A 22,392-nucleotide genomic window follows, 5' to 3' on the forward strand; every position below is an offset into this window, starting at 1 on the left:
GGGTGCATGTGGTCAGGGTGCAGGGATGTTACTAACCAGCCCCGAAATGTCCATGCTGGGAGAAACCACTTCCTTCAAGGGAAATCAGGAAGAGCTTCCTGCAGGAGGGCCCCCTGGCCTGGGATGGAGGAAGGTAAAGAGGAGACAGAGTTTTCCCCTCGGGAAGGAGCACTGACCCAGCTTGGGGTGGGGATGTGCTCACAGCAGAGCAAGGGCTTCCAAGGAGACCATTCGGGGAATTGAGATGGAGGCTCTGGTGAACTCAGGGAGACCTCAGTCAGGTAACATGAGGGACCCTCACAGGAGCAGTCAGACACAATAGGCAGCTGGTTAGGGTGGACTTAAAGGTGAAGAGGAAACCTGCAGGGTGCTCCTCTAGGAGAGCACCAGCCACAGGAGCCACATTGCTGTGAGCTAGAGAGAGTGAGCACTGCAGGAAGGGCAAAGATCCAGTAGGAACTGGGGATTCCTTTAGTAATTTGGCGGCAAGGGCCAGAGAGAGGAGACAGATGTCCTCTGATACAGCACACTGAGAGTCCTGTGCTGTGTCCTGCACACACTGGCATTTTGAACTTCCTTTTAGCCTCTTTTTCTACTGAGAGGAACATGGCTGTGGTTGTGGTGGCCCCACAGCTGGGCACAGCAGTGGAGCTCGAGTGGCCCCCAGGGTGCCCTTCCATCCCTGGGTCACCACCACCCTGGCCTCCTGTGTCCTCTAGGCTGGTTACTCTGAGCAGCACACTGCATCAGGAGCTGCTTAGCTATGTGGATGTCATCCAAGTGTCCCTGCGCAGCTTCCGCCAGTACTTGGAGGAGAGCCTGGGCAAGCTTTGCTTAACCAACATTGAGTTCATCAAGCACTGCAGGTGGGAGCCAGCATCGGGGGCCTCTGTGGGCACTGGGCTTTCTCTGTTGAGAAGTGGTCATTTCCCCCTTTAATTTTTTTATTATGACAAAATATAGGACATAAAATTATCCATTCATCTGTTTTTCATGTGTGCAGTTAGTTCAGTGGCACTAAGTTCATTCACACTGTTGTGCAACCATCAACACCATCCATCTCCAACATTTTTCATCTTCATAAACTCAAACTCTGAATGCATTAAACACTAACTCCCATTCTCTTCTGCCAGCCCTTGGCAGCAGAATTCCTTTTTTTTTTTTTTTTTTGTCTCTATGAATTTGACTACTGTAGGTGCCTCATATAAATGAAATCATACAGTATTTGTCCTTTTGTGTGTCTGGCTTATTTCACTTAATGTCATCAACACTCATCATGTGGCATGTGTCAGAATTTCATTCCTTCTTAAAGCTGAATACTACTCCATTGTGTGTATATACCACATGTTGTTTCTCTGTTCATCCCTTAAAGGATATTTGGGTTATTTCATTGCTTCTATCTTTGAACCACCTCTATTCATTTTTCTATGATCTTATACTTTTAATCTAAAACTTTATCAACCACAGTGTTTGGGATGGGTGGGAAGTTTCAGGTCTGATCAGTGGCTTTTATTTCTCTTGAACTATTTTCAGATTGTTTTCTGAGGGAGGCAACTTTTCTTCTGAAGAAATTGACTCACTGTGTCATCGACTGGAGAAGGAAGCTTCCCGAATAGAGTTTGTTGAAAGTTTAATCATGATCAACATGGAGAAGATGGAAAATGAATACCTGGACCAGGTGGGAGAGCCCTGCCCTTGACCTCCAGCCAGGTCCTAGACACCCTTGCTCATTGCCTGACAGGCCTGCCAAGCCCCCATTCCAAAAAATTGAGCCTGTCTCCCTCTGTTTCCAAAGTCTGTAAGTTCCAAATTAAACCCCCCTCCTTTACTTTTTTATATTTCTTCACAGGCCAATGATATCATCAACAAGTTTGAAAGCAAATTCCATAACCTATCTGTGGATCTTGTTTTCATAGAGAAAATCCAGCGGTTGCTGACAAATCTGCAAGTGAACATCAAGTGTGAGGTAGGACAGATTCATTCTTCACCTGCATACCAGGCACTGTCCCAAGTGCTGGGAATACAACTGTGGGCTCTGCCCCGTGGGATTTGAACTCCAGCCAGGAGACAGATGTTAAATCATTATAGCCTCTAGGATTCATTGAGTTATTATGTACCATACATCCTACTAACTGACTTGTTTTGATCAGCTATGTTAGTCCTCACAAGAACTATATGAAGCAAGTACTGTTTCCCCCCCTATTTTAGAGACAAAGAAACTGAGGCAGACAGTAATTAAGTGACTTAGAACAAGAACACAGAACTCTCGAATGTGAAGTCAAAATGTGAACTGAGGTCAATGATCTTAAATAAATGACCTAACTGTACACCTTAAGGAATTTGAAAAAAAAATTAAACCCGGAGTTAGCAAAATGAAGTAAATCACAAAGATCAGATCAGAAATAAATGAAATAAAGACCAGAAAAGCAATAGAAAGGATCAATGAAGCTAGAGATGGTTTTTCAATGATAAACAAAATCAACAAACCTTTAGCTAGACACAGAAAAAAGAGAAAGGACTTGAATAAAACCAGAAATGAAAGAGAAGACAGTGCAAATGATAATGCAGAACTACAAGAATTTTAAGCCTACTATGACTAATTATTTTTTTTTAAAGTTTTTTTTTAATTTTATTTATTTATGATAGTCACAGAGAGAGAGAGAGAGAGGCAGAGACATAGGCAGAGGGAGAAGCAGGCTCCATGCACCGGGAGCCCGACGTGGGATTCGATCCTGGGTCTCCAGGATCGCGCCCTGGGCCAAAGGCAGGCGCCAAACCGCTGCGCCACCCAGGGATCCCCTACTATGACTAATTATATATCAATAAATTGGATAAGAAATGGAAAAAGTTCTAGAAACAGAATCATGAACAAATATGACAGAATCATGAACAAATATGACAAATCATGAACAGACCAATAATAAGTAAGGAGATTGAATCAGTAATCAAAAACTTCCCAACAAAGAAAACTTAGGACCCAATGGTTTCATGGGTGAATTCTACCAAACACTTAAAGAAAACACCAATTCTTCTCAAACTCTTCCAAAAAATAGAACAGGAGGCAATACTCCCAAATTCATTTTACAAAGCCAGAATTACCCTGATAGCAAAGAGAGATAAGAACATTACAAGGAAACTACAGACCAATGTCCCTGATGGATAGAGATGCAAAAATCCTTAAGAAAAATTAGCACACCAAATTCAACAGCACATGAAAAGGATCATACATCATGATCCAGTGTCATTTATCTCTAGGATGCAAGGATAGTTCTAAATATACAATCAATCAATGTGACACCATATTAATAGAATGAAAGATAAAAATCATTTAATCATCACAATAGATGCAAAAAAAAACTACTTGACAATGTACATCTTTTCTTGATAAATATGTTAAACAAATTAGGTAAAGGAGGAACACACTAAGTATAATAAAGGCCATATGTGACAAGCTAATATCATACTCAACAATGAATAGTTCAAAGTGTTTCCTCTAAGATCAGGAACAAGACAAGGGTACTCTGTCTCACCACACCTATTCAACATAGTACTGGAACATAGTACCCAAATGATCAGGCAAGAAAAAGAAATAAAAGGCATCCAAAAAGAAAAGGAAGAAGTAAGAATGTCTTTGTTTGCAGAACAAATGATCTTATATATAGAAAACCCAGCAAAAAACTGTTAGAGCTGATCAACAAATTCAGTAAAGTTGTAGGATACAAAATCAACATCAAGAGATCAGTCGTATTTGTATATACTAATAGTAAAAATATCTAAAAAAGAAATAAAGAAAACAATCTCATTCACGATACCACCAAAAACAATAAAACACTTGGGAATAAATGTAACAAAGGAAATGAAAGATCTATACACTGAAAACTACAAGAATTTGATGAAAGAAATTGAGGAAGACACAAACAAATGGAAAGATATCCCATGTTCATAGATCAGAAGAATTAACATTATTAAAATATCCATACTACCCAAACCTATCTATAGATTCAGTGCATTCTCTGTCAAAATCCCAGTGGATAAGGGAAAGGAAAGAAAATGAATGGGAAATATCAGAGAGGGAGACAAAGCATGAGAGACTCCTAACTCTGGAAAACGAACAAGGGGTAGTGGAAGGGGAAGTGGTCGGGGGAATGGAGTGACTGGGTGACGGGCACTGGGGGGAGCACTTGATGGGATGAGCACTGGGTGTTATACTATATGTTGGCAAATCAAACTCCAATAAAAAAAATACCAAAAAAAAAAAGTATAAGCCAAGTAAAAACGAAATCCCAGTGGAATTTTCACAGGAATAGGAAAATCCATCCTAAAACTTGTATGTAACAGTGATAGAGTATGAATAGCTAAAGCATTCCTGAGAAAGTAGAGCAAAGCGTCACAATTCCTTATTTCAGTGTACTATACTCTTCAATAAATGGTGTTGGGAAACTGCATAAACACTACAGAAGAATGAAATTGAACCCCTTATACCATGCACAAAAATTAACCCAAAATGGATTAAAGTCCTAAGCGTAAGACTCTAAATCATAAAACTCTGGGAAAAAATATGGGGGAAAAACTCCTTGACATTAGTCTTGGCAATGATTTTGTGGATGTGACACCAAAGGCACAAGCAACAGAAGCAAAAATTAGCAGGTAGGACTGCATCACATTGAATAGCTTCTGCATAGCAAAAGAAACAATAAAATGAAAAGGTAACCTATGGAATAGGAGAAAATATTTGCAAATAATGTATCCTATAAGTGGTTAATATCCAAAATATATAAAGAACTCATATAACTCTGGTTCACCTGGGTGGCTCAGTGTTTGAGCATCTGCCTTGGGCTCAGGGTGTGATCCTGGAGTCCTGGGATCAAGTTCCACATCTGGCTCCCCACAGGGACCCTGCTTCTCCCTCTGCCTGTGTCTCTGCCTCTCTCTGTCTCTCATGAATAAATAAATAAATAATCTTAAAAAAAAGAACTCATATAACTCAAGAGCAAAAGAAGCAAACAATGTGGTTTGAAAATGGGCAGAGAAACTGATTAGACATTTTTCGAAAAAGGGCATATGAGTAGCCAATAGGTATATGAAAAGGTGTTCAACATCACTCATCATCAGGGAAAGACCAATGACAATGAGGTATCACCTCATAATTATTACAATGGCTGCCACCAAAATGACAAGAGATAATAACTGATTACAAAGGTGTGGAGAAAAAAGAAACCTTGTGCACTTTTGGTGGGAGTGCAGAGTGGTGCAGCCACTGTGGACAACAGTATGGAGTTTCCTCAACAAACTAAAAATAGAATCACCATATGCTCTAGCAATCCCATTTTTAGGTATATATTCAAAGGAAATGAAAATATGGTCTTGAATAATGCTTCACTGCAGCATTATTCACAATAGCCAAGGTGTGGAAACAGATGCAGAAAAAGGCAGAGTGTCAACAGACAAACAGATAAAGAAGATATATATTTGACCACAAAAAGGAAGGAAATCCTACCATTTGTGATAACATGTATGGACCTTGAGGGCATTATTCATAGTGAAATAAGTCAGAGAAAGAAAGACAAAAACTGTATGATCTCACTTATATGTGGAATCTAAAAAAGCCAAACTCATAGAAACAGAGAGTAGAATGGTGGTTACTAGGGACTGAGTGGTATGGGAAATGTGGAGATAAGGGGCAGTGGGTAAAAACTTCCAGTTATAAGACAAATAGGTTCTAGGGATCTAAGATGCAGCATTGCATTATAGTTAATAATACTGGGATCCCTGGGTGGCGCAGCGGTTTAGCACCTGCCTTTGGCCCAGGGCGCGATCCTGGAGACCCGGGATCGAATCCCATGTCGGGCTCCCGGTGCATGGAGCCTGCTTCTCCCTCTGCCTGTGTCTCTGCCTCTCTCTCTCTCTCTGTGTGACTATCATAAATAAATAAAAAAAATTAAAAAAAATCTTTATAGTTAATAATATTATATGGTATACGTGAAAGTTGGTATGAGAGTAGATCTTGCATGTTTTCATCACAAAAAAGAAATAGTAATTACTTGATGTGGTTGGAGTGCTAATTAATGCTAGAGTGATAATTATTTTGCAATATCTAAGTGTATCAAATCAACACATCGTGTATGCCTTAAGCTTACATAATGTTATGTCAATTGTCTCTCAATAAAGCCAGGAATGACTGACTTATTTTTAAGCTTTTTTTGGATATATATGGAAAGATTTTATATATATTATATAATATATAAAGTGTATAATACACATAAATAGTACACATTATATATAATATAATACATGTACATGTATATGTATATATACACAAAGAACAAAACTGACCTCTTGCTATTTATACAGTTTCTTAGGCTATAGAATCTTTAAAGATTCTTTCAAAACCCCTGCTGTGATAACTTCCCTCTCCTGAGTGTGTTGCCGTTTTCACTCATCCATTCTTTTTTTGGAAGAACATTTGGTGGATTTCTTTTATGATCATACCAATGGCATTGTAAACACCCTTGCATAGGAAACTCTGATTATATGTCCATAGGGTATCTCCCAGAGCTGGAATTACTGGGGCAGCTCATGAATGTTTTAAGGCTCTTCGTGTTTTCCAGGTGGCTCAGACAACCGTCACCAGTGGGACAATGCCCTCAACTGCTACTGTGGGTTGTTGATTTTATTTTTAAACCTTATTTGTTTGAGAGTAAAAAAGAAAACAAAACCAAGCCCTTTTACATTTGCATTGATCTAGTTTCTGATAACATGGTGCATTTCCCACCCCACCTCCCCCATTTCATTTTTCCAATACTGAATTCATCTCAGTATGTTTTGCTGAACATTTTCCTGATCAGAATAAGTATTCTAGAAAAAAAAAATCATGAAGCCTCTGGTTTTTCTAGGTTGCAAAGTCTAATTTACAAACAGATGGATTAAATTCTTCTCTGGAACAGCTCCAAAGGAAAATAGAAATGTGTCGAAGCTCAAAGGGAGATAAAAAAGTAAGTATTCAGTATTTGCTGAGCTATGAATAGTAAAGATGCATTACCCAAGAATTTTTTTTTAAGATTTTATTTATTTATTCCTGAGTGACAGTGAGAGAGAGAGAGAGAGAGAGAGGGAGGCAGAGACACAGGCAGAGGGAGAAGCAGGCTCCATGCAGGGAGCCCGATGTGGGACTCGATCCCAGGACTCCAGGATCATGCCCCAGGCCAAAGGCAGGTGCTAAACCACTGAGCCACCCAGGGATCCCCTGCATTACCCAAGAATTATAAACTGGAAGTAAACTTATATCTGTCATCAAGATTTCTCCAGCTCCAGAGGGCCTCTGAGCCATCCTATTTAACCCGTGTTCCATTCAATGGAATCAAGGAAGAAAAGAAAACACAGCCCTCCTCCAGCCCCCAGCCCCTCCCTGGCAGGCAGAGTCCAGTGAGTGTGGGGCTGCAGTCTGACCTCACTCCGCCTCTGAGGGCACGAGGCATCCCTCCTGTAATTGGAACTCAGCCATAGAGGAAACACAGAAGCAGAATTATGCCTTCTGCACAACCACTTTTTGTTTGATTTTTCATTTGCTGGTGTTTTTGACCATTGCACATAAACTGGTTACTTCTGTTTTCTCTACATATGAACTGTGAAAAGGCCAAATGAGAGCAAAATGGATCAGCACAGCAGGTCTCTGGATGTTTACGTTGTTTACTTGCTTTTTTCCACCTTGCGCACACATCTCTGTCCCCCGGTCCACATTCATCCTGGCCTTCCTGGGCAATGTTTTCTCAACAGCTCAACCAGGCGCTTGAGAACCAGATGTCTCAGCTGGAGCTGTCTTAGTGGGATGGTCTTTCCTCACCAAGCTCTGTCTTTTCCATTTCAGTTGAGTTGAGGTTTTATTTTTTTGTTAACACTGAGAGGACATTTGGTTTCTATCTTTATTGCTTTTTCTTGCATAGTAACACATGCTTCGTGAAGAAAGTTTGAACATCCACAAAACATAGAGTACATGTCCCTCATGTTATTACTTTTTTGCAGTCTGCAGCGACCTCTGTATTTTTGTGCAGTTATTCATGCACATCTCCCGGGCAGCATGAAGAAACCAGATTAATCTGAAGTAACCCCTTCAACAGACCCTCTAGGGACCACTCTGCCTCTCCAGAGCAGAAACATTCGCTCTTCCACATTTCCTCACTTCTCCATCCCCCTCATTGTCCTCTCTGGTGGTGTCAGGGTGTTGGACAGGGTGCCTGTGGCTTGCACAGCCACCTGGCCAGGTCAGGGAAGCATGAGCTTGGGTGGGCAGGCAATTGTGTGTTGATGGAAGCAACTGGTTGAATATTTCTGAAAAGCATTGATTGGGAGATGAAAATGATGTATCAGATGCCAGGGACAGGTGTGGTCATGATTATGTGCTCCATGGCCTGTGAAGAGGGCCTCCTGGCTGCTGTGTGCAGAAAGGCAGGAAGGAACAGAGGAGAGAGGCAGGGAGACTGAGGCAGAGAGAATGGTGGCCTGGCTAAGGTACCAGGAGAGACACCTTTTGGTTCCAGAGTTGAGTAGCAAATAAATGGTTAGGACTCAGAGTGCACTGGAAATGAAGGAAGAGAAGAGGCCAAGGAACGCCCTGGCCTGGGTCATCTATGTAGGTCAGTTAAAGATTCAGGGGACCATGAATGAGGACTTCTGAGTGATGTGTGAGATGCACAGTGAAGGTGAACATCCTTACAGGTGCTTCCCGGCATACCTCGGGGCACGGTCTATGGGATTGCTGCTACAGGGGGATGTGTATGTGACCTTGTTAGGTCACCTTCCAGAAAGGCTGTGGTCATTTCACTTCTACACAGCCTGGCCATCTTGGGCCAAACATTTCCTTCTAAGAGTTTCAGAGCTAGAAGTGACCCCAGAGAGTATTCTGGGCCCCCACCCTATGGATGAGGAAACTGAGTTGAGCAATCTAAATGATTTGGCCAGAATGAACCCATAAAACCAGGACTAGAACTCTTGATGCCCCATCAGTAAAAGATTCCCTGCCCCAGTGCAGCTGCCCAAGAGAGCCAGCCAGCATTCCCCGCTCTCCCAGATCCAAAGAACCAAGAGGCCGACAGTTCAGATGGAGACAATTGGCCCTCCTGCAACCTGCTTTCTGTGGCTTTCTTCCCCTAGATGGTGACCACAGAAGACATCCTTGGCTTCGTCCAGACTTGGAAGGAAAGACTTGGCCGGAGGATTCAGTACCTCAATTGCAGGCTAGACACAGTGTCCGTGACTCAAGTGGTCTTTACTGTAAGGCACAGACAGTAAAGAAAGGGGTTGGGCAGTGGGGAAGGGTGGGTGAGCTGTCTGGTCCAGGCTCCTAGGACACCAGCAGGGCTCAGCAGAGCCTAAGGGAAGAGGCGGCTCCCAGGCTTCTGCTGGACACCAGGCCAGAGATGCCTTGGGAAGACTATAGGTTCTCTCTTCAGATCAGGGTTCAAATCCCAGATAGTTCACTTCCCCGCCTTGGTCTCCTCAGGGACCCCTCACCTCTTGACACCATCTCCTCATGTCCACCAGGACCTTCAGCTTACCCCACCCACTGGTTCTCAGGCAACCTTACCTTTCAGCCTCTTCCTTCCTACCCACATCTAGCAGCAACCACTGGCTTCTCCCCACCCGACCCCCACCGCCCCTTCTTGCCTACTTGGTGCCCTTTTTCTCTCACTTCCCCTCATGATCCATTCCCTGAGCTGAAACCAGACCTGACACTGAAGAAAGTTGGTCTGACTGTGTCACTCTTCTGTCCTCAGGGTAAAATCCAGACCCTTGGACTGGGCCTTCAGAGCAGGCTCCTCAGTCTGCCCTCCATGGCTTCTTCATTTCTCGCCCTCACTCCCACCCAAAGACATTATTTTCCCCTGGGCTTTCTCTCAGACCAGACAGTTAGACCAGACCAGACAGTGAGATCTCCATTTTAAGGGCTGTCTCTCTAGACTGTGTGGCCTAAACGGGCAGAGCTTGTGTCAACCTCACCTCACATTCAGCCTCTCACTCCAGGCTTTGAATGCCAGAGGCACTCGATTAAATTCCAGGGGGGAGTGTGGGCATAAGTGGATACCCACATATACCAATGTGGGCATAAGTGGACACCCCTCCAGTTCTGCTCTGGCTACCCTCTCACTGCCATGTTTTGAACCAGCCCTCCCTTCTACGGAGAAGCTCTTCACGCCATATCACCAATACTAAGCCTCCATCATGCCACTAGCAGTGCACCCTTCAAGACAGAACTCAGGAGTCCATCTGGGGTCCTTCCCTGTTACAGTCCATTACTGAGCCTGGGCTCAAATAAAATAAGGAATAGCCTAACTAAGCACTCATTGTGGGCCACCACCCCTACCCTTTCTCAAAGGTCCAACTTGTAGGGGGTGTTGACCACTTACTTGTGCACACTTTCATTCACTCATCCCTTTCAAGAACAGTGCCTAGGCATATCTACAGGCTGGCCTTGTAGGTCTATGGCCCTCAGTTTCATGGAAGACTCTGGAACTTCTTCACAGCACTGGTCCCAATTTTGACCAAACATTTATTTGTAGAGTTCATATTAAATGCTTGCTCTCTGACCAGACTTTAAGCCCTGTAAAGACAAGGGTCACATGTTACCTCCCTACACTGTGTCCCAGGACCCAGGCAGAGCCTTGCAGAAAGCAGGTACTTGGGAAACATTTCGAAAGCCAACATGCGCGCATAGATGAATGCATGCATGAATGAATGAATGACCGTCTAAAGTTATGCCCATTGCCATTTTTTTAGAAGAAAAATAGAAGCTCAAAGAATCAGGCTGCTGGCTTCCAGCTGCAGGACTTGGGTGAGGTAGTACTGGGACATGAACCCAACCTGCCTGTATCCATAGCACCTAGGAGGGGCTCATACACTCAGACCCTTCTCTTGGGCCTGCAGGACAATATCATGACTGACCTGGAGGTGGAGAGTGACATCCTGGTATCTTCAGAAGCCCTTGAAGAGGAGGCCAAGTTAGACTTGGTCACCCCTGAGTCCTTCGCCCAGCCGAGCCACATGGGGAAGCCCATGATTGAAGACCCAGCTGTGGAAGTGGTCAAGAAGATCCTGCAGTGAGTGGCCATGGGGTGTACAACAGGGCCCTGCCACCAAACCTCATGGCCCAGAGTCTCCAGGGACCATCTGTGGGCTCCCACATATGAGGTTCCCACCCCTGACAGCCTGTGACTTCATATAAGGGCCTCTCCTCTTGAGCCTCAGTTTCTCCCTCGGAAATGGGGGTCATAATAAGACAGGTACACATGATATTGTGGGCTGAGATGTTACCCAGTGCCTGACTTGAGCTGTCCTCATGGTCACTGGGGAAAAGCTCATGTCCTTTCCTTTGGTTTCAGGTTTCCTGACACAAAATGCTCAAACCAGCAGTGTGACAAAGACCGGTCCCAGACAGGTAGAGGCTAATAGGCCTGTGGGTGTCAGGGCACCGGTGGTGGGGAAGCCAGTATTGCCACCTGGTCCATCCTCACCAGGTCCTCTCTTCTTTTCCTGGGTCCTCATCAATCAAAGGCTTGAAGCGACACCAGAATCGAGGAGAACATGCAGTGAGAAAAGCCCTGTCCAGTGCCAGTGCCACTTCAGCAGGAAGGTAGGGATGCTGGGCTGCCCAGGATCTCCCCTTCCAGGTGCATTCCCCAACCCCCTAGGCATAGGCCAGAGGCCACCCTGTTGCTTCACCAGACTCTCCTCAGAATGCAATGCCTGTGCTCACAGCTCTGAGACCCTAAGGGACCCAGTGAGCGGTTGGCTCTGAAGTTCTGTGTTCATTCCTGCTGAGTGCCACAGCTCACATAGGCTCCCACCTTGAGAACCCATCTGGGTGTTCAGTAGTTTTCCATGAGTACAGTGGGCAGATCCCAGCCCTCTGCCCATACCCATCATCCTGGTAAAAAAAAAAAAAAAAAAAAGAGGGACATTGGAGATGGCTTGTTGGAGGAATCCGAGACTTCTGCATCCTGGCCATGTACTCTGCCCACTATGCCCCCATCGGGGTCGTCAGACTCATGGTCCAGTGCAGGTGGGGCCCCACTGTCCCCCAATGCTGATGTTATAGAAGGCGAGTAACAGAGCCAGTGGCTGAACTGACTTCTGGGTTCTCTGTGGGAACCATTGATGTGGTTTAATTCCTGGTTTTGAGGAAGTAGCAGTGAGGAATCAATCTCCTGCTTTGCATACCTCCGAGAGGTCCTCTTGAGGACGAATGCCATCTGCAATGTGGAAATAAACCTAAGACCAACCGGATGAGAAAAGGAAAGGCTATTTATTCGGAACTTGGTACAGCAAGGGGGTCAACCATCATCATTTAGGTTTTAGTAGAGACTCAAAAGCAGGCAAGGGAGACTGTATGGTGGAGAAAGGAAGGGCTTTAGGTGTGCTTTTATTGGAGGCTGTTGATGTAGGGAAGCTAGAAGCAGGCAAGCTAGCAGCAGGCATTCAGTGTGATTATTTACAGCTGCAAATCTGGCTCTCTCTGGTTGGTCCTAGGTTAGAAGCAGGGACAAAATTTAGGGAAGCTGTCAGTTAGTAATCAAGTCTCAACCATTTGCAGCTGATTGTCACAGGAGTTATTGCTTAGCACTTTGGATTGCCACAAGAGAGAACAACATGGCTTCCGGCAAGCCTGACCTGCATCAGGCTGACTTCCTGAAGTGTTCACTGTAGACAAGGAGCTGGTTTCCCGGGCAGGTTGCTGCAGGTTCTGGGTCAGAGTTCTGTACTTAGGTACAGTCCAGCTATTATCCGTTCATATATCCAGTCTCTCAGTGGTTACAAAATGAAGTCCATGTTGCTGGGGCTGTCTGGTGTTATATGGGACATACTGACACCAAAAATTACTCACTGCTTCCATGAAATTCAAGGTTAACTGGATATATTGTATTTTTTTAAAGATTTTATTTATTTATTCATGAGAGACACACACAGAGAGAGGCAGAGACACAGAGGGAAAAGCAGGCTTCCTGCAGGGAACCCAATATGGGACTTGGTCCTGGGACTCCAGGATCACGCCCTGGGCCAAAGGCAGGTGCTTAACCGCTGAGCCACTTGGGTGTCCCTGGACATATTGTATTTTTATTTAAAAAGCACTTCCACCTGTTTTTCTTTGGGTCCTCACCACAGGGAAGCAAGGACACATATCTCTGGGCCTTCGTTACCCCCCTCAGGGGCCTTAGGTCGGTTTTAGTCATAAGAACTTCACCCCCCCACACACCTACACCACCCCTTCACCCCCCGCTAAGGTTGTCTCCACAGCTGTGGGGGAGTAGAGAAGTATTTTGAAGGAGTCAGCCTCAGACCCGGGAGTCACAGTGTCACACAAGCAGACCCAGAGCCCAGCCACGTAGGTGGGGCTCCCGCAGACGGGCCTCCCTCGCCAGCCTCCAGAGCGCTGACTCCCCTGTGTCTCACAGCTTCACGCGGTACTCCAAGCCGCCCAACCGCATGGACAGAAAGTACCAGGTGCTGGGGGAGAAGCCGCCACCTCCCGCTGAGTAAGTGCCAACTCCATTTTAACCCATTGTCTCAGTCAGGGGGTGGCTCACCTTGACACAACTGAGGGAAACCAAGAAAGGGGGGGATGGGCAAAGCACAAGAGGTAGGTGAGGGGACAGGAAGGGGTCAAGGTCAGTGTGTCTCATCCCAAGAGACATTTTCACCAAAATTTTACATCCTCCAAGCTAAGGTTTTTGGGGTAGCAGAGTAACATACCCCTTTCAAGTTTGAGGTTTGTTTGTGGGATTTAAAAAAATTTTTTTTCTAATGTCTCACCTTCCCCATTCCTCTTTTCCTTTATTTTAATTTCACTGATTTTTTTTTAAAGATTTGATTTATTTATTCATGAGAGACACAGAGAGAGAGAGGCAGAGACACAGGCAGAGGGATGGAGCCTGACTTGGGACTCAATCCCCAGTCTGCAGGATCAGGCCCTGGGCTGAAGGTGGCGCTAAACCGCTGAGCCACCCAGGCTGCCCAATTTCACTGATTAAAACAAACACTACTGTTCCACGTAATATGGCTACCCTTCAAGCAAACAAGCAGGATTTCAACTTTAGAAAATTAGGAGCACTCAGAGAAAATTAGGAGCACTCAAGATCTACAGTGGACATGGACACACACGTACCCCTTGAACAGGGAACTCACCATCTTAACACCCCTACTTATTAGTCTTTTTGCCCCACTGGTCTTATCTTTGGGGTTTTGTGAACTTTGCAAAAAAAAAAAAGGGTGGCTTTCACTTCATGTGGCCCAGAAGTTGGGTCCTAGGTCATCAGCTAGATGCTCCCTTATCCCCCCACCCCAAAAAAGACATTCTTTATCATTAAAAACCTTGACTCTCTCTCTCAATTGTGTATGGTTCTGTCATCTTATCACTTGTGTATATTCACATAACCATCAGCACTATCCAGAAACAGAACTGTATCATCACCACAACTGTTCTGTCCCTCTCACTACCCCTTTATAGCCATACCCACCCTCTCCCTCACCATCCCTAACCCTGAGCAACCACTAATCTGTGTTCCATCCTTATCATTTTGTCACTTCAAGAGCATCATATGAACGGTCTTACATACTGTGTGACCTTCTCAGAGTGGCTTTTTGCACTCAACATAAAGGCCCTTTGAGATCCACCCAAGTGGTCACATGTATCAATAGTTTATCCCTTTATATTGCAAAATAGTTAGCCACCATATGGATACACCACAGTATTTTAGTGGTAAAAAAAAATCACAGGCTAACCAGAAAATGTAATAAATAAATTGAGCACTTATGAAATCTCTCTCTATCTTTTTAAAGATTTTATTTATTTATTCATGAGAGACTCAGAGAGAGAGACAGAGACATAGGCAGAGGGAGAAGCAGGCCTGTGGGGAGCCTGATGTGGGACTCGATCCCAGGACCCCAGGATCATGACCTGAGCCGAAGGCAGATGCTCAACCATCGAGCCATCCAGGCATCCCACATTTATGAAGTCTCTGAAAGGGAAGAGACTTTCCTGGCCCTAGCACAGTGGTGAATTGGTCAGAAAATGGAATCAGACTGATGATGTTTTTACCCCCATACTGCGACTCTGGTTAAGTCCCAAGCCTTCATCTTCTTTGTGTACTGCGGATAGAAGAGAATCCTCCCCTTGAAGCTGTGGAGAGGAGCCAGTGTGTCACCCATAGGCCTCCTTTGAGTAAACAGGATCATCACCCCAAGAAGCGCTAGATGAAACCACAAGGAAAAAGATGGAAAATTTTGTCAAATAAATTTTTAAACTCTTTTGAGGTAAAATGCAATTAAAAATTAGATAGCAACCAGCCAAGACACAGTAGTGGGAAATAGGCCAACAAAGGAAAAATTGGCTCCTCTCCCTGCTCCTTTGACCCAGCAAATTGCTATGGAAATTTCCAGCACTCAGTAGGGAAAGGGGAGAATTGAAAGAGATCACATGCAAGGAGAAAATAAAATTAGGAATAAACATGTGGAGAAGACACTAATTCTCACTAGAATGCCAACAAATGTAAAGGGAACAAATCCATTTTATATTTTGCCTGAGATTAAGCAATATGTAAATAGACTTTCGAAGAAGTTCTCAGTTTATTAAGGGAGGGTATGGATGGTCCCTCCCAGGCACACCTGTGCTAGGTGTTAAGGGAAAAATTGTTCTGATACTTGTTAAAATAGTAAGGCTTTGTGCAGGACCGTTGCAATAGATGTCAAGACTATTCCAATAGGGGAGAGATAGGGCTCAACTCAGAAAACAGTAAGGGCAAGAGAAGATTTCTAACCAATGTGCAGAGCAAGGGGTCAGTGGATGGGAGTCTTGCTAAGCCTGCTTGGTAGGATTCTTGGTACAGGCAGGCCATGGTGATCAGATATCAAAGGTGATCAGATATCAGGGTGGGGGGTTGTGCATAAACTGGCTTACTTGCTGACACCTTCACTTCACCTCAGTGGCTCAGTGGTTGAACATCTGCCTTTGGCTCAGGTTGTGATCCCGGAGTCCTGGGATCAAGTCCCACATCAGGCTCCCCGCGGGGAGTCTGCTTCTCTCTCTGCCTATGTCTCTGCCTCCCTCTCTGTGTCTCTCATGAATAAATAAATGAAATCTTTAAAAAATAAACTAAACTAACTTACTTGCTAACATAGGACCCAGCAGGGGTGCCCAAGGATGAGGCCTAGTCGAGAAGGAGGCTCAGGAAAGCCTGTCTAAAGTTTGGTCAAGCAGGGAGTCATGGTCAGTCCCTCCTCTTATTCAAGGAAAGAAGATTCATTCTTCTTGTCTTTGGACAGTATCAGTTCATTTCTCATTCAGTCACCTTTCATTTGTTAAAGACCAGGTGAACCATGTGTTGAGACTTGGTAGTAGGGTAGCCAGCCAAGATTTCTAGATGTTGGGCCTGAGGCATCCTGAGTGGCCCACACAGGAGCAGCTTCAGGCATTACAATTGTCCATCATCCAGCATCAGCTTGTTGGACTTTGTTATATTTTGGAGGGAAAGCCAGCTATACAATGCAAAAAGTCTCAATAAAGATCCAGGCATCAAGTTCTCAGCGGCATCAAGTCAGGAGGGTGGGAGAGAATTTGGAAATATTAATGTGAGGAGTTGTAGCCACGAATTGAAGAAAACTAGAAGAATTGAGAGGTTGGTGAGAACTGAGAAAATGTGCCAGACGACAAGATCCCAGTCCAGTTTACAGGCAAGTAACAAAATCTCAAAGACAGTGAACAATACGAGAATTTTCTACCTCACAAGACTGTGCTATAGTTTTCCACTGAGGCATAAAACTTCTATCTCTCCTTTTTCTGATGCTTGCCTACAAAAGAAACCTGATCCCTTCAGATTTGATCTGATTATTAATGTAGATGTAGGAGAAGGGTAATTGACCACATAGATTTTTTTTTAAGTTTGTGTTGCTGGAACTCTTCATTAAAGAATTTCAGATGAGACTTCAAAAAAAAAAAAATTAAGCTCACACAAATCAAAACCACAATGAGATACCACCTCACACCAGTGAGAATGGTGAAAATTAACAAGACAGGAAACCACAAATGTTGGAGAGGATGCGGAGAAAGGGGAACCCTCTTGCACTGTTGGTGGGAATGTGAACTGGTGCAGCCACTCTGGAAAACTGTGTGGAGGTTCCTCAAAGAGTGAAAAATAGAGCTGCCCTACGACCCAGCAATTGCACTGCTGGGGATTTACCCCAAAGATACAGAGGCAGTGAAACGCCTGGACATCTGCACCCCAATGTTTATAGCAGCAATGGCCACAATAGCCAAACTGTGGAAGGAGCCTCGGTGTCCATCGAAAGATGAATGGATAAAGAAGATGTGGTCTATGTATACAATGGAATATTACTCAGCCATTAGACACGACGAATACCTACCATTTGCTTCAATGTGGATGGAACTGGAGGGTATTATGCTGAGTGAAGGAAGTCAGTCAGAGAAGGACAAACATTATATGGTCTCATTCATTTGGGGAATATAAAAAATAATGAAAGGGAATAAAGAGGAAAGGAGAGAAAATGAGTGGGAAATATCAGAGAGAGTGACAGGACATGAGAGACTCCTAAATCCAGGAAATGAACAAATGGTGGTGGAATGGGAGGTGGGCAGAGGTTGGGGATGACTGGGTGACAGGCACTGAGGGAGGCACTTGATTGGATGAACACTGGGTGATATGCTGTATGTTGGCAAATCAAACTCCAATAAAAAAAAATACAAAAATGGGCAGCCCTGGTGGCCCAGTGGTTTAGCACCACCTTCAGCCTAGGCAGGGCTTGATCCTGGGGACTCGATCCCGAGTTGGGCTCCCTGCATGGAGCCTGCTTCTCCCTCTGCCTGTGTCTCTGCCTCTGTGTATGTGTGTGTGTCTCATGAATAAATAAATAAAATCTTTAAAAAACATATACAAAAAAATAAAAAAATAAAAATAATATATACAAAAAAAGTAAAAACAAAATAAAATAAATAAAATTTAAGTTCAATTTAATTAACATATAGTGTATTATTAGTTTCAGGGGTAGAGTTGAGTGATTCATCAGTTGCATATAACACGCAGTGCTCATCACATCATGTACCCTCCTAATGCTCATTACCTAGTTACCCCTTCCTCTTATCCACGTCCCCTTATGCAACTCAGTTTGTTTCTTATTAGTTGAGTGTCTTATGTGTTTGTCTCCCTCCCTGTTTTTGTTTTATTTTTCCTTCTCTTCCTCTATGTTCATCCATTTTGTTTCTTAAATGCTGCATATGAGTGAAATCATATGAATTTTATATTCCTCTGACATTTTGCTTAGCATAATACCCTCTAGTTCCATCCACAGCATCTCAAATAGCAAGATTTCATTCTTTTTGATAGCTGAGTAATATTCCATTGCATGCGTGTGTGTGTGTGTGTGTGTGTGTGTGTGTGTATGTATCACATCTTCTTTACCCATTCATAAGATTAGACTTTTAAAAGCCTCTTGAGGCTAGGAAACAAGGCCAGATTTCACCAGTAATCCCTCTAGATTTAGGTGAAACCTCTCTTTTTGAGGCCCCCACAATATCCTAAGGTTCCTGGGCTTGCCAGGAAGGGGCCTTCCTTTCTCACCTATAAGGCTAGGAACCCTGTAAACCAGATACAGGCTGGTTTTCCCAAGAGGGCTTTGTGAGCGTTGGGTCCATAAAGTTGACCTTAGCTCCTTAAAATTGTCTGGTCATATCTGATTCTATGTGTCCTTCTCCATATGACATTCCAGTCAAAGCCTTGGTTATATATCAGCATTACCAGTTATGTCCCATTATAAGAAGGATGATTCTTACTGAACTCATGTGAATAGATTTATTGCCATGAAAAGAGGTATACTCGACAAGTTTTCAAATCCTGGGGTGCATACAAGTAGCTAAAACACTCAACCCGTTTCCAATTAGCCCTTTTTCCTTTTCAATCTCAGGTATTTGTTTTTAGGGTCCTCTGAGAACCCCAGGGGGGATGGGAATCCCAAAGTTCAAGGGATTGTGGGAGCTGAGAGCAGGGAGTGGGAAAGGAGGGGTCTTGCAAGGTGGACAGAGGTGGCACTTGCAGGGGCATAATGAACCAGGTACCAGGAAACCGAAGGGGAGATGGAGGTGGTAAGAGGAGGAGTTCAAGGAGCAGAGGTGAGGTGAAGGCAGAGGGCTTAGATGGGCCAGTCTGGGGAGATGTGAAGTTTCCCAGAGAAGCCAGTGAGATTCCACATTATCCTTAGTAAAATCATGCCAGTGGCATGAATCACACAATGAAATACTGTTTGGGAAAGGATGGTGAAAACATATGAAGGATCCTGCCTAACACTTGGCCAAGAACAGTTTTTGTCATGGCCAACAGCAAATGATCTTTCCAGAAAGCAGTTTGGGAAGATAGTAAAGGTTATGCCTTTATGTGCAACTCCTTAGGTGTCTCTCCCAAGGAAACCATCCTATCAAGAAGAGAAAACTTGCACAAAAAGATACACCGTGGAATACTCTTTATCCCAGTTAAAAATGGGAAACCCTAAGAGTTCAAAAATAGGAGATTGTAAACCATGCTGCTTCCATACTTGATGGTGTTACACAGGCATTTAAAAAGATATCTTAATGTGGGGGAACACTTAACAAGTGAACAGAATGTGAAATACACATGAACCTAATTCCAAATTGATTTTAAAAGCAGCAGAAGTAAATATGATAAAATGTTGGCCTTTTTATCCTTTGCTTTTCAGTATATTACTAATTTTCTTTAATTATAATGAGTGAATTCTCAAATGAAACATCAAGTGACCTATACACATTTATTTTAGAAATTGGCCAACGATGTACGTGAACAACAGTTGCTGAATCACTTAACAGAAACTGAAAAATCAAGTGTCCTACAGCTACATGCCGTTCTAAGACACCTCTCCCTTGTTTCACTCCAACTATAGAGAAGGTTGACCTAACTGGACAAGAATATCCAATGGGTCTGTGCAAATTTGTTTAACAAAACCGCAGTGTGTGCACAGTCAGCCTCAAGGCCAGAAATGGCAGAAGGAGGATGTTTGGTCCTACAGGAAGTCTTGCTCATTTAATTAATAATTATAAGAAATTGTTCTTTCAACCAATACTGACACACTGACAAGTGCAGACATTGTAGTGGGATGGGGGCGGGGGTTGCTTGGTGAGCAAAAATAGACACAACAGTCTGTGTCCAGGTGGACTTTACCATTTTTCTAGGAGAGAGAGAGGTTAATCAGCCAGTCACACAAATCAATCCCAAATCCCCCCGTGGGGAGTATTATAGGACTAAGGACCACTCTGAGAGCATGGGAATAGGATGGTCAGGAATTGCCACCAAACTGGGGTCTGAGGAAGAGCAGTAGCAATATGACCAATAGGAAAGTTAACAGTGTTCTCTGGGGAGGCATTGGTGTATGCAAAGGTCCTAGGGCAGGAGCACATATCTAGCTATAAGAAGTGATGAGGCCAAAAGAGAATAGACTCTTGGAAGAGGCCAAACCCAGCTTGTCACATACAAGAGGCATTAAACAATGCAAATAGGAATATCAGGTGAGAGAACCTGGGCATTACATGAACTGTCTAATTCTAGGTAGGCTGCTGAGCACTCAGAATGTTCTATCCATTTGGTTTAGTCCACACCATTTGGTAAGATTAGACAAGGCTTCTCAGGGATCTGTCTTTGTGTGTTGCAGGGATTTTAAAGGGATCATCCTGACCCTTCTCTGGGAGAGCAATGAGCATCTGCTAAACGTTGTGGAGGTGAGGGCTGCTACCCACAGGCCTCTGTCTGTCTCTTGGCCGGCTGCTGGCCGCACATCCCCAGCTGCCTCTGCCTCTTGTGTTCTGCTGATAATGGCCTTGTGGGTGAAACTGAGGAAAGGGGATTTCAGCTCCCATGACCACAGCTACCCAGCTTCTGTCACCTAATGTGTTTTCCTAGAAATTAAACCTCATTCATTCATTTACCATGTATTGAGCCACCAGACATTTCCTGGATACTGTGTGTCAGATATTGGGTGGGCCAAGAGGAACAAGCCCAGTTTCTGTCCCTGGGAGGCCAGCACCCTGCAGATGGGCAACAGACATGGTGGTACCACAGGGAGATGGGTGGGGCTGCTGGAGCAGGCACCCGGGGGGGGGGCCTTCAGTGGGAGCTACCCAGGGCCCAGTTCCAGCACACCCCACATAGGGGTGTCTGTGCATGTTCCTGTCAGCCTCCCACTGGGCTGCAAATTCTGTAGGACAGGGGCTCTGGATCTTCCATATTTGTGGCTTGGTCTAGTACCCAGTGTGGTACTTCATAGAAAGCTTCATGGAAACCTCTCAACCTGGTCATTGAAATAAGATTCCATTTGGGTCTTGAAGGACAAATAGAGTTTTGCCATTTGGTCCCTTATGCCTTGCATACTGGGATAATGACAGCAGAGTAAAGGGCGGCTGGGTAGGAAGTGTCACAGGTGGAGGTGACATGAGGAGAAAGGGCTAGGTGGTATGGAGAACAGGGTGGAGGTTGGGGGAGCATGGGCCAGAGCCTCCTGGTGAAGGTCCTCGCCCATACATCGTCAACCTCTCTTGCAGGAGTTTTACCGCAGAGAGAAGCGCTCAGTCACCAGGCCTGACTGCATGTATGAAAACTTTGACCAGTGCGCAGAGAACATTTGCAAGAAGATCCTGGAGTACCATGCCCAGACAGAGGAGTACCATAACTCCTGCCTCATAGGTGAGTGCGGGAGGCAGGTGGGCAGGCAGGTCAAGGGTGTGACCTGTGCCACCCACTGAGCAGGGCCTGGGCCTCACAGCCTGGAGGACGCCTCCCTGACCTGGAGGTCACCGGCGGGGGGGACGCCCAGGAACTCCCCTGTGAAAAACTAGCATCTTAGAATGAGGTAAAAACATTGATCAGATTTAACTGGAAGAAACAACGTTGAAAAAAAATCACTGTTCTTGAGAAATCTGGTGGTTCGTATCACTAAGAATGTTTTGTTCCTTGCACAGATGATTTTGACAGTTCTATTGAGATACATACCATTACAATTTGCCCACGTAAAGTGTACAATTCAATGGATTTTAGTATATTCACAGAGTTGGGCAACCATCACTGCTGTCAGTTTTGAAACCCTGTCCCATGGGATGCCTGGGTGGCTCAGCGGTTTAGCGCCTGCCTTCAGCCCAGGGTGTGATCTTGGAGTCCTGGGATCGAGTCCCATATGGGGCTCCCCGCAGGGAGCCTGCTTCTTCCTCTGCCTGTGTCTCTGCCTCTCTCTGTGTGTCTCTCATGAATAAATAAATAAAATCTTAAAAACAACAACAACAACAACAACAACAAACCCTGTCCCTTCATCACTGCCTCAGCCCTAAGCACCACTCAGCTA

The 22,392-nt window shown here is 44.5% G+C and overlaps 1 protein-coding gene across 3 annotated transcripts in view; it reads left to right on the forward strand.

The window, feature by feature from the left end:
* CCDC180 (coiled-coil domain containing 180) overlaps positions 1–22,392 on the forward strand; it is a 67,297-nt gene that overhangs the window by 32,701 nt on the left and 12,204 nt on the right. For 2 of the 3 annotated variants that reach the window (XM_049116291.1, XM_049116293.1), the window contains exons 23-34: positions 720–866; positions 1,534–1,678; positions 1,850–1,966; positions 6,894–6,992; positions 9,148–9,267; positions 10,771–10,830; positions 10,918–11,090; positions 11,373–11,428; positions 11,545–11,623; positions 13,443–13,523; positions 20,713–20,779; positions 21,599–21,740. In XM_049116291.1, coding sequence (XP_048972248.1) covers positions 720–866; positions 1,534–1,678; positions 1,850–1,966; positions 6,894–6,992; positions 9,148–9,267; positions 10,771–10,830; positions 10,918–11,090; positions 11,373–11,428; positions 11,545–11,623; positions 13,443–13,523; positions 20,713–20,779; positions 21,599–21,740 — 1,286 coding nt within the window. The remainder of the gene's footprint in view (positions 1–719; positions 867–1,533; positions 1,679–1,849; positions 1,967–6,893; positions 6,993–9,147; positions 9,268–10,770; positions 10,831–10,917; positions 11,091–11,372; positions 11,429–11,544; positions 11,624–13,442; positions 13,524–20,712; positions 20,780–21,598; positions 21,741–22,392) is intronic. The other variant, XM_049116292.1, reaches the window with a different exon arrangement.

Source organism: Canis lupus, chromosome 11 (assembly GCF_003254725.2).
Source record: "Canis lupus dingo isolate Sandy chromosome 11, ASM325472v2, whole genome shotgun sequence".
In the NCBI taxonomy this organism is placed as follows: domain Eukaryota; kingdom Metazoa; phylum Chordata; class Mammalia; order Carnivora; family Canidae; genus Canis; species Canis lupus.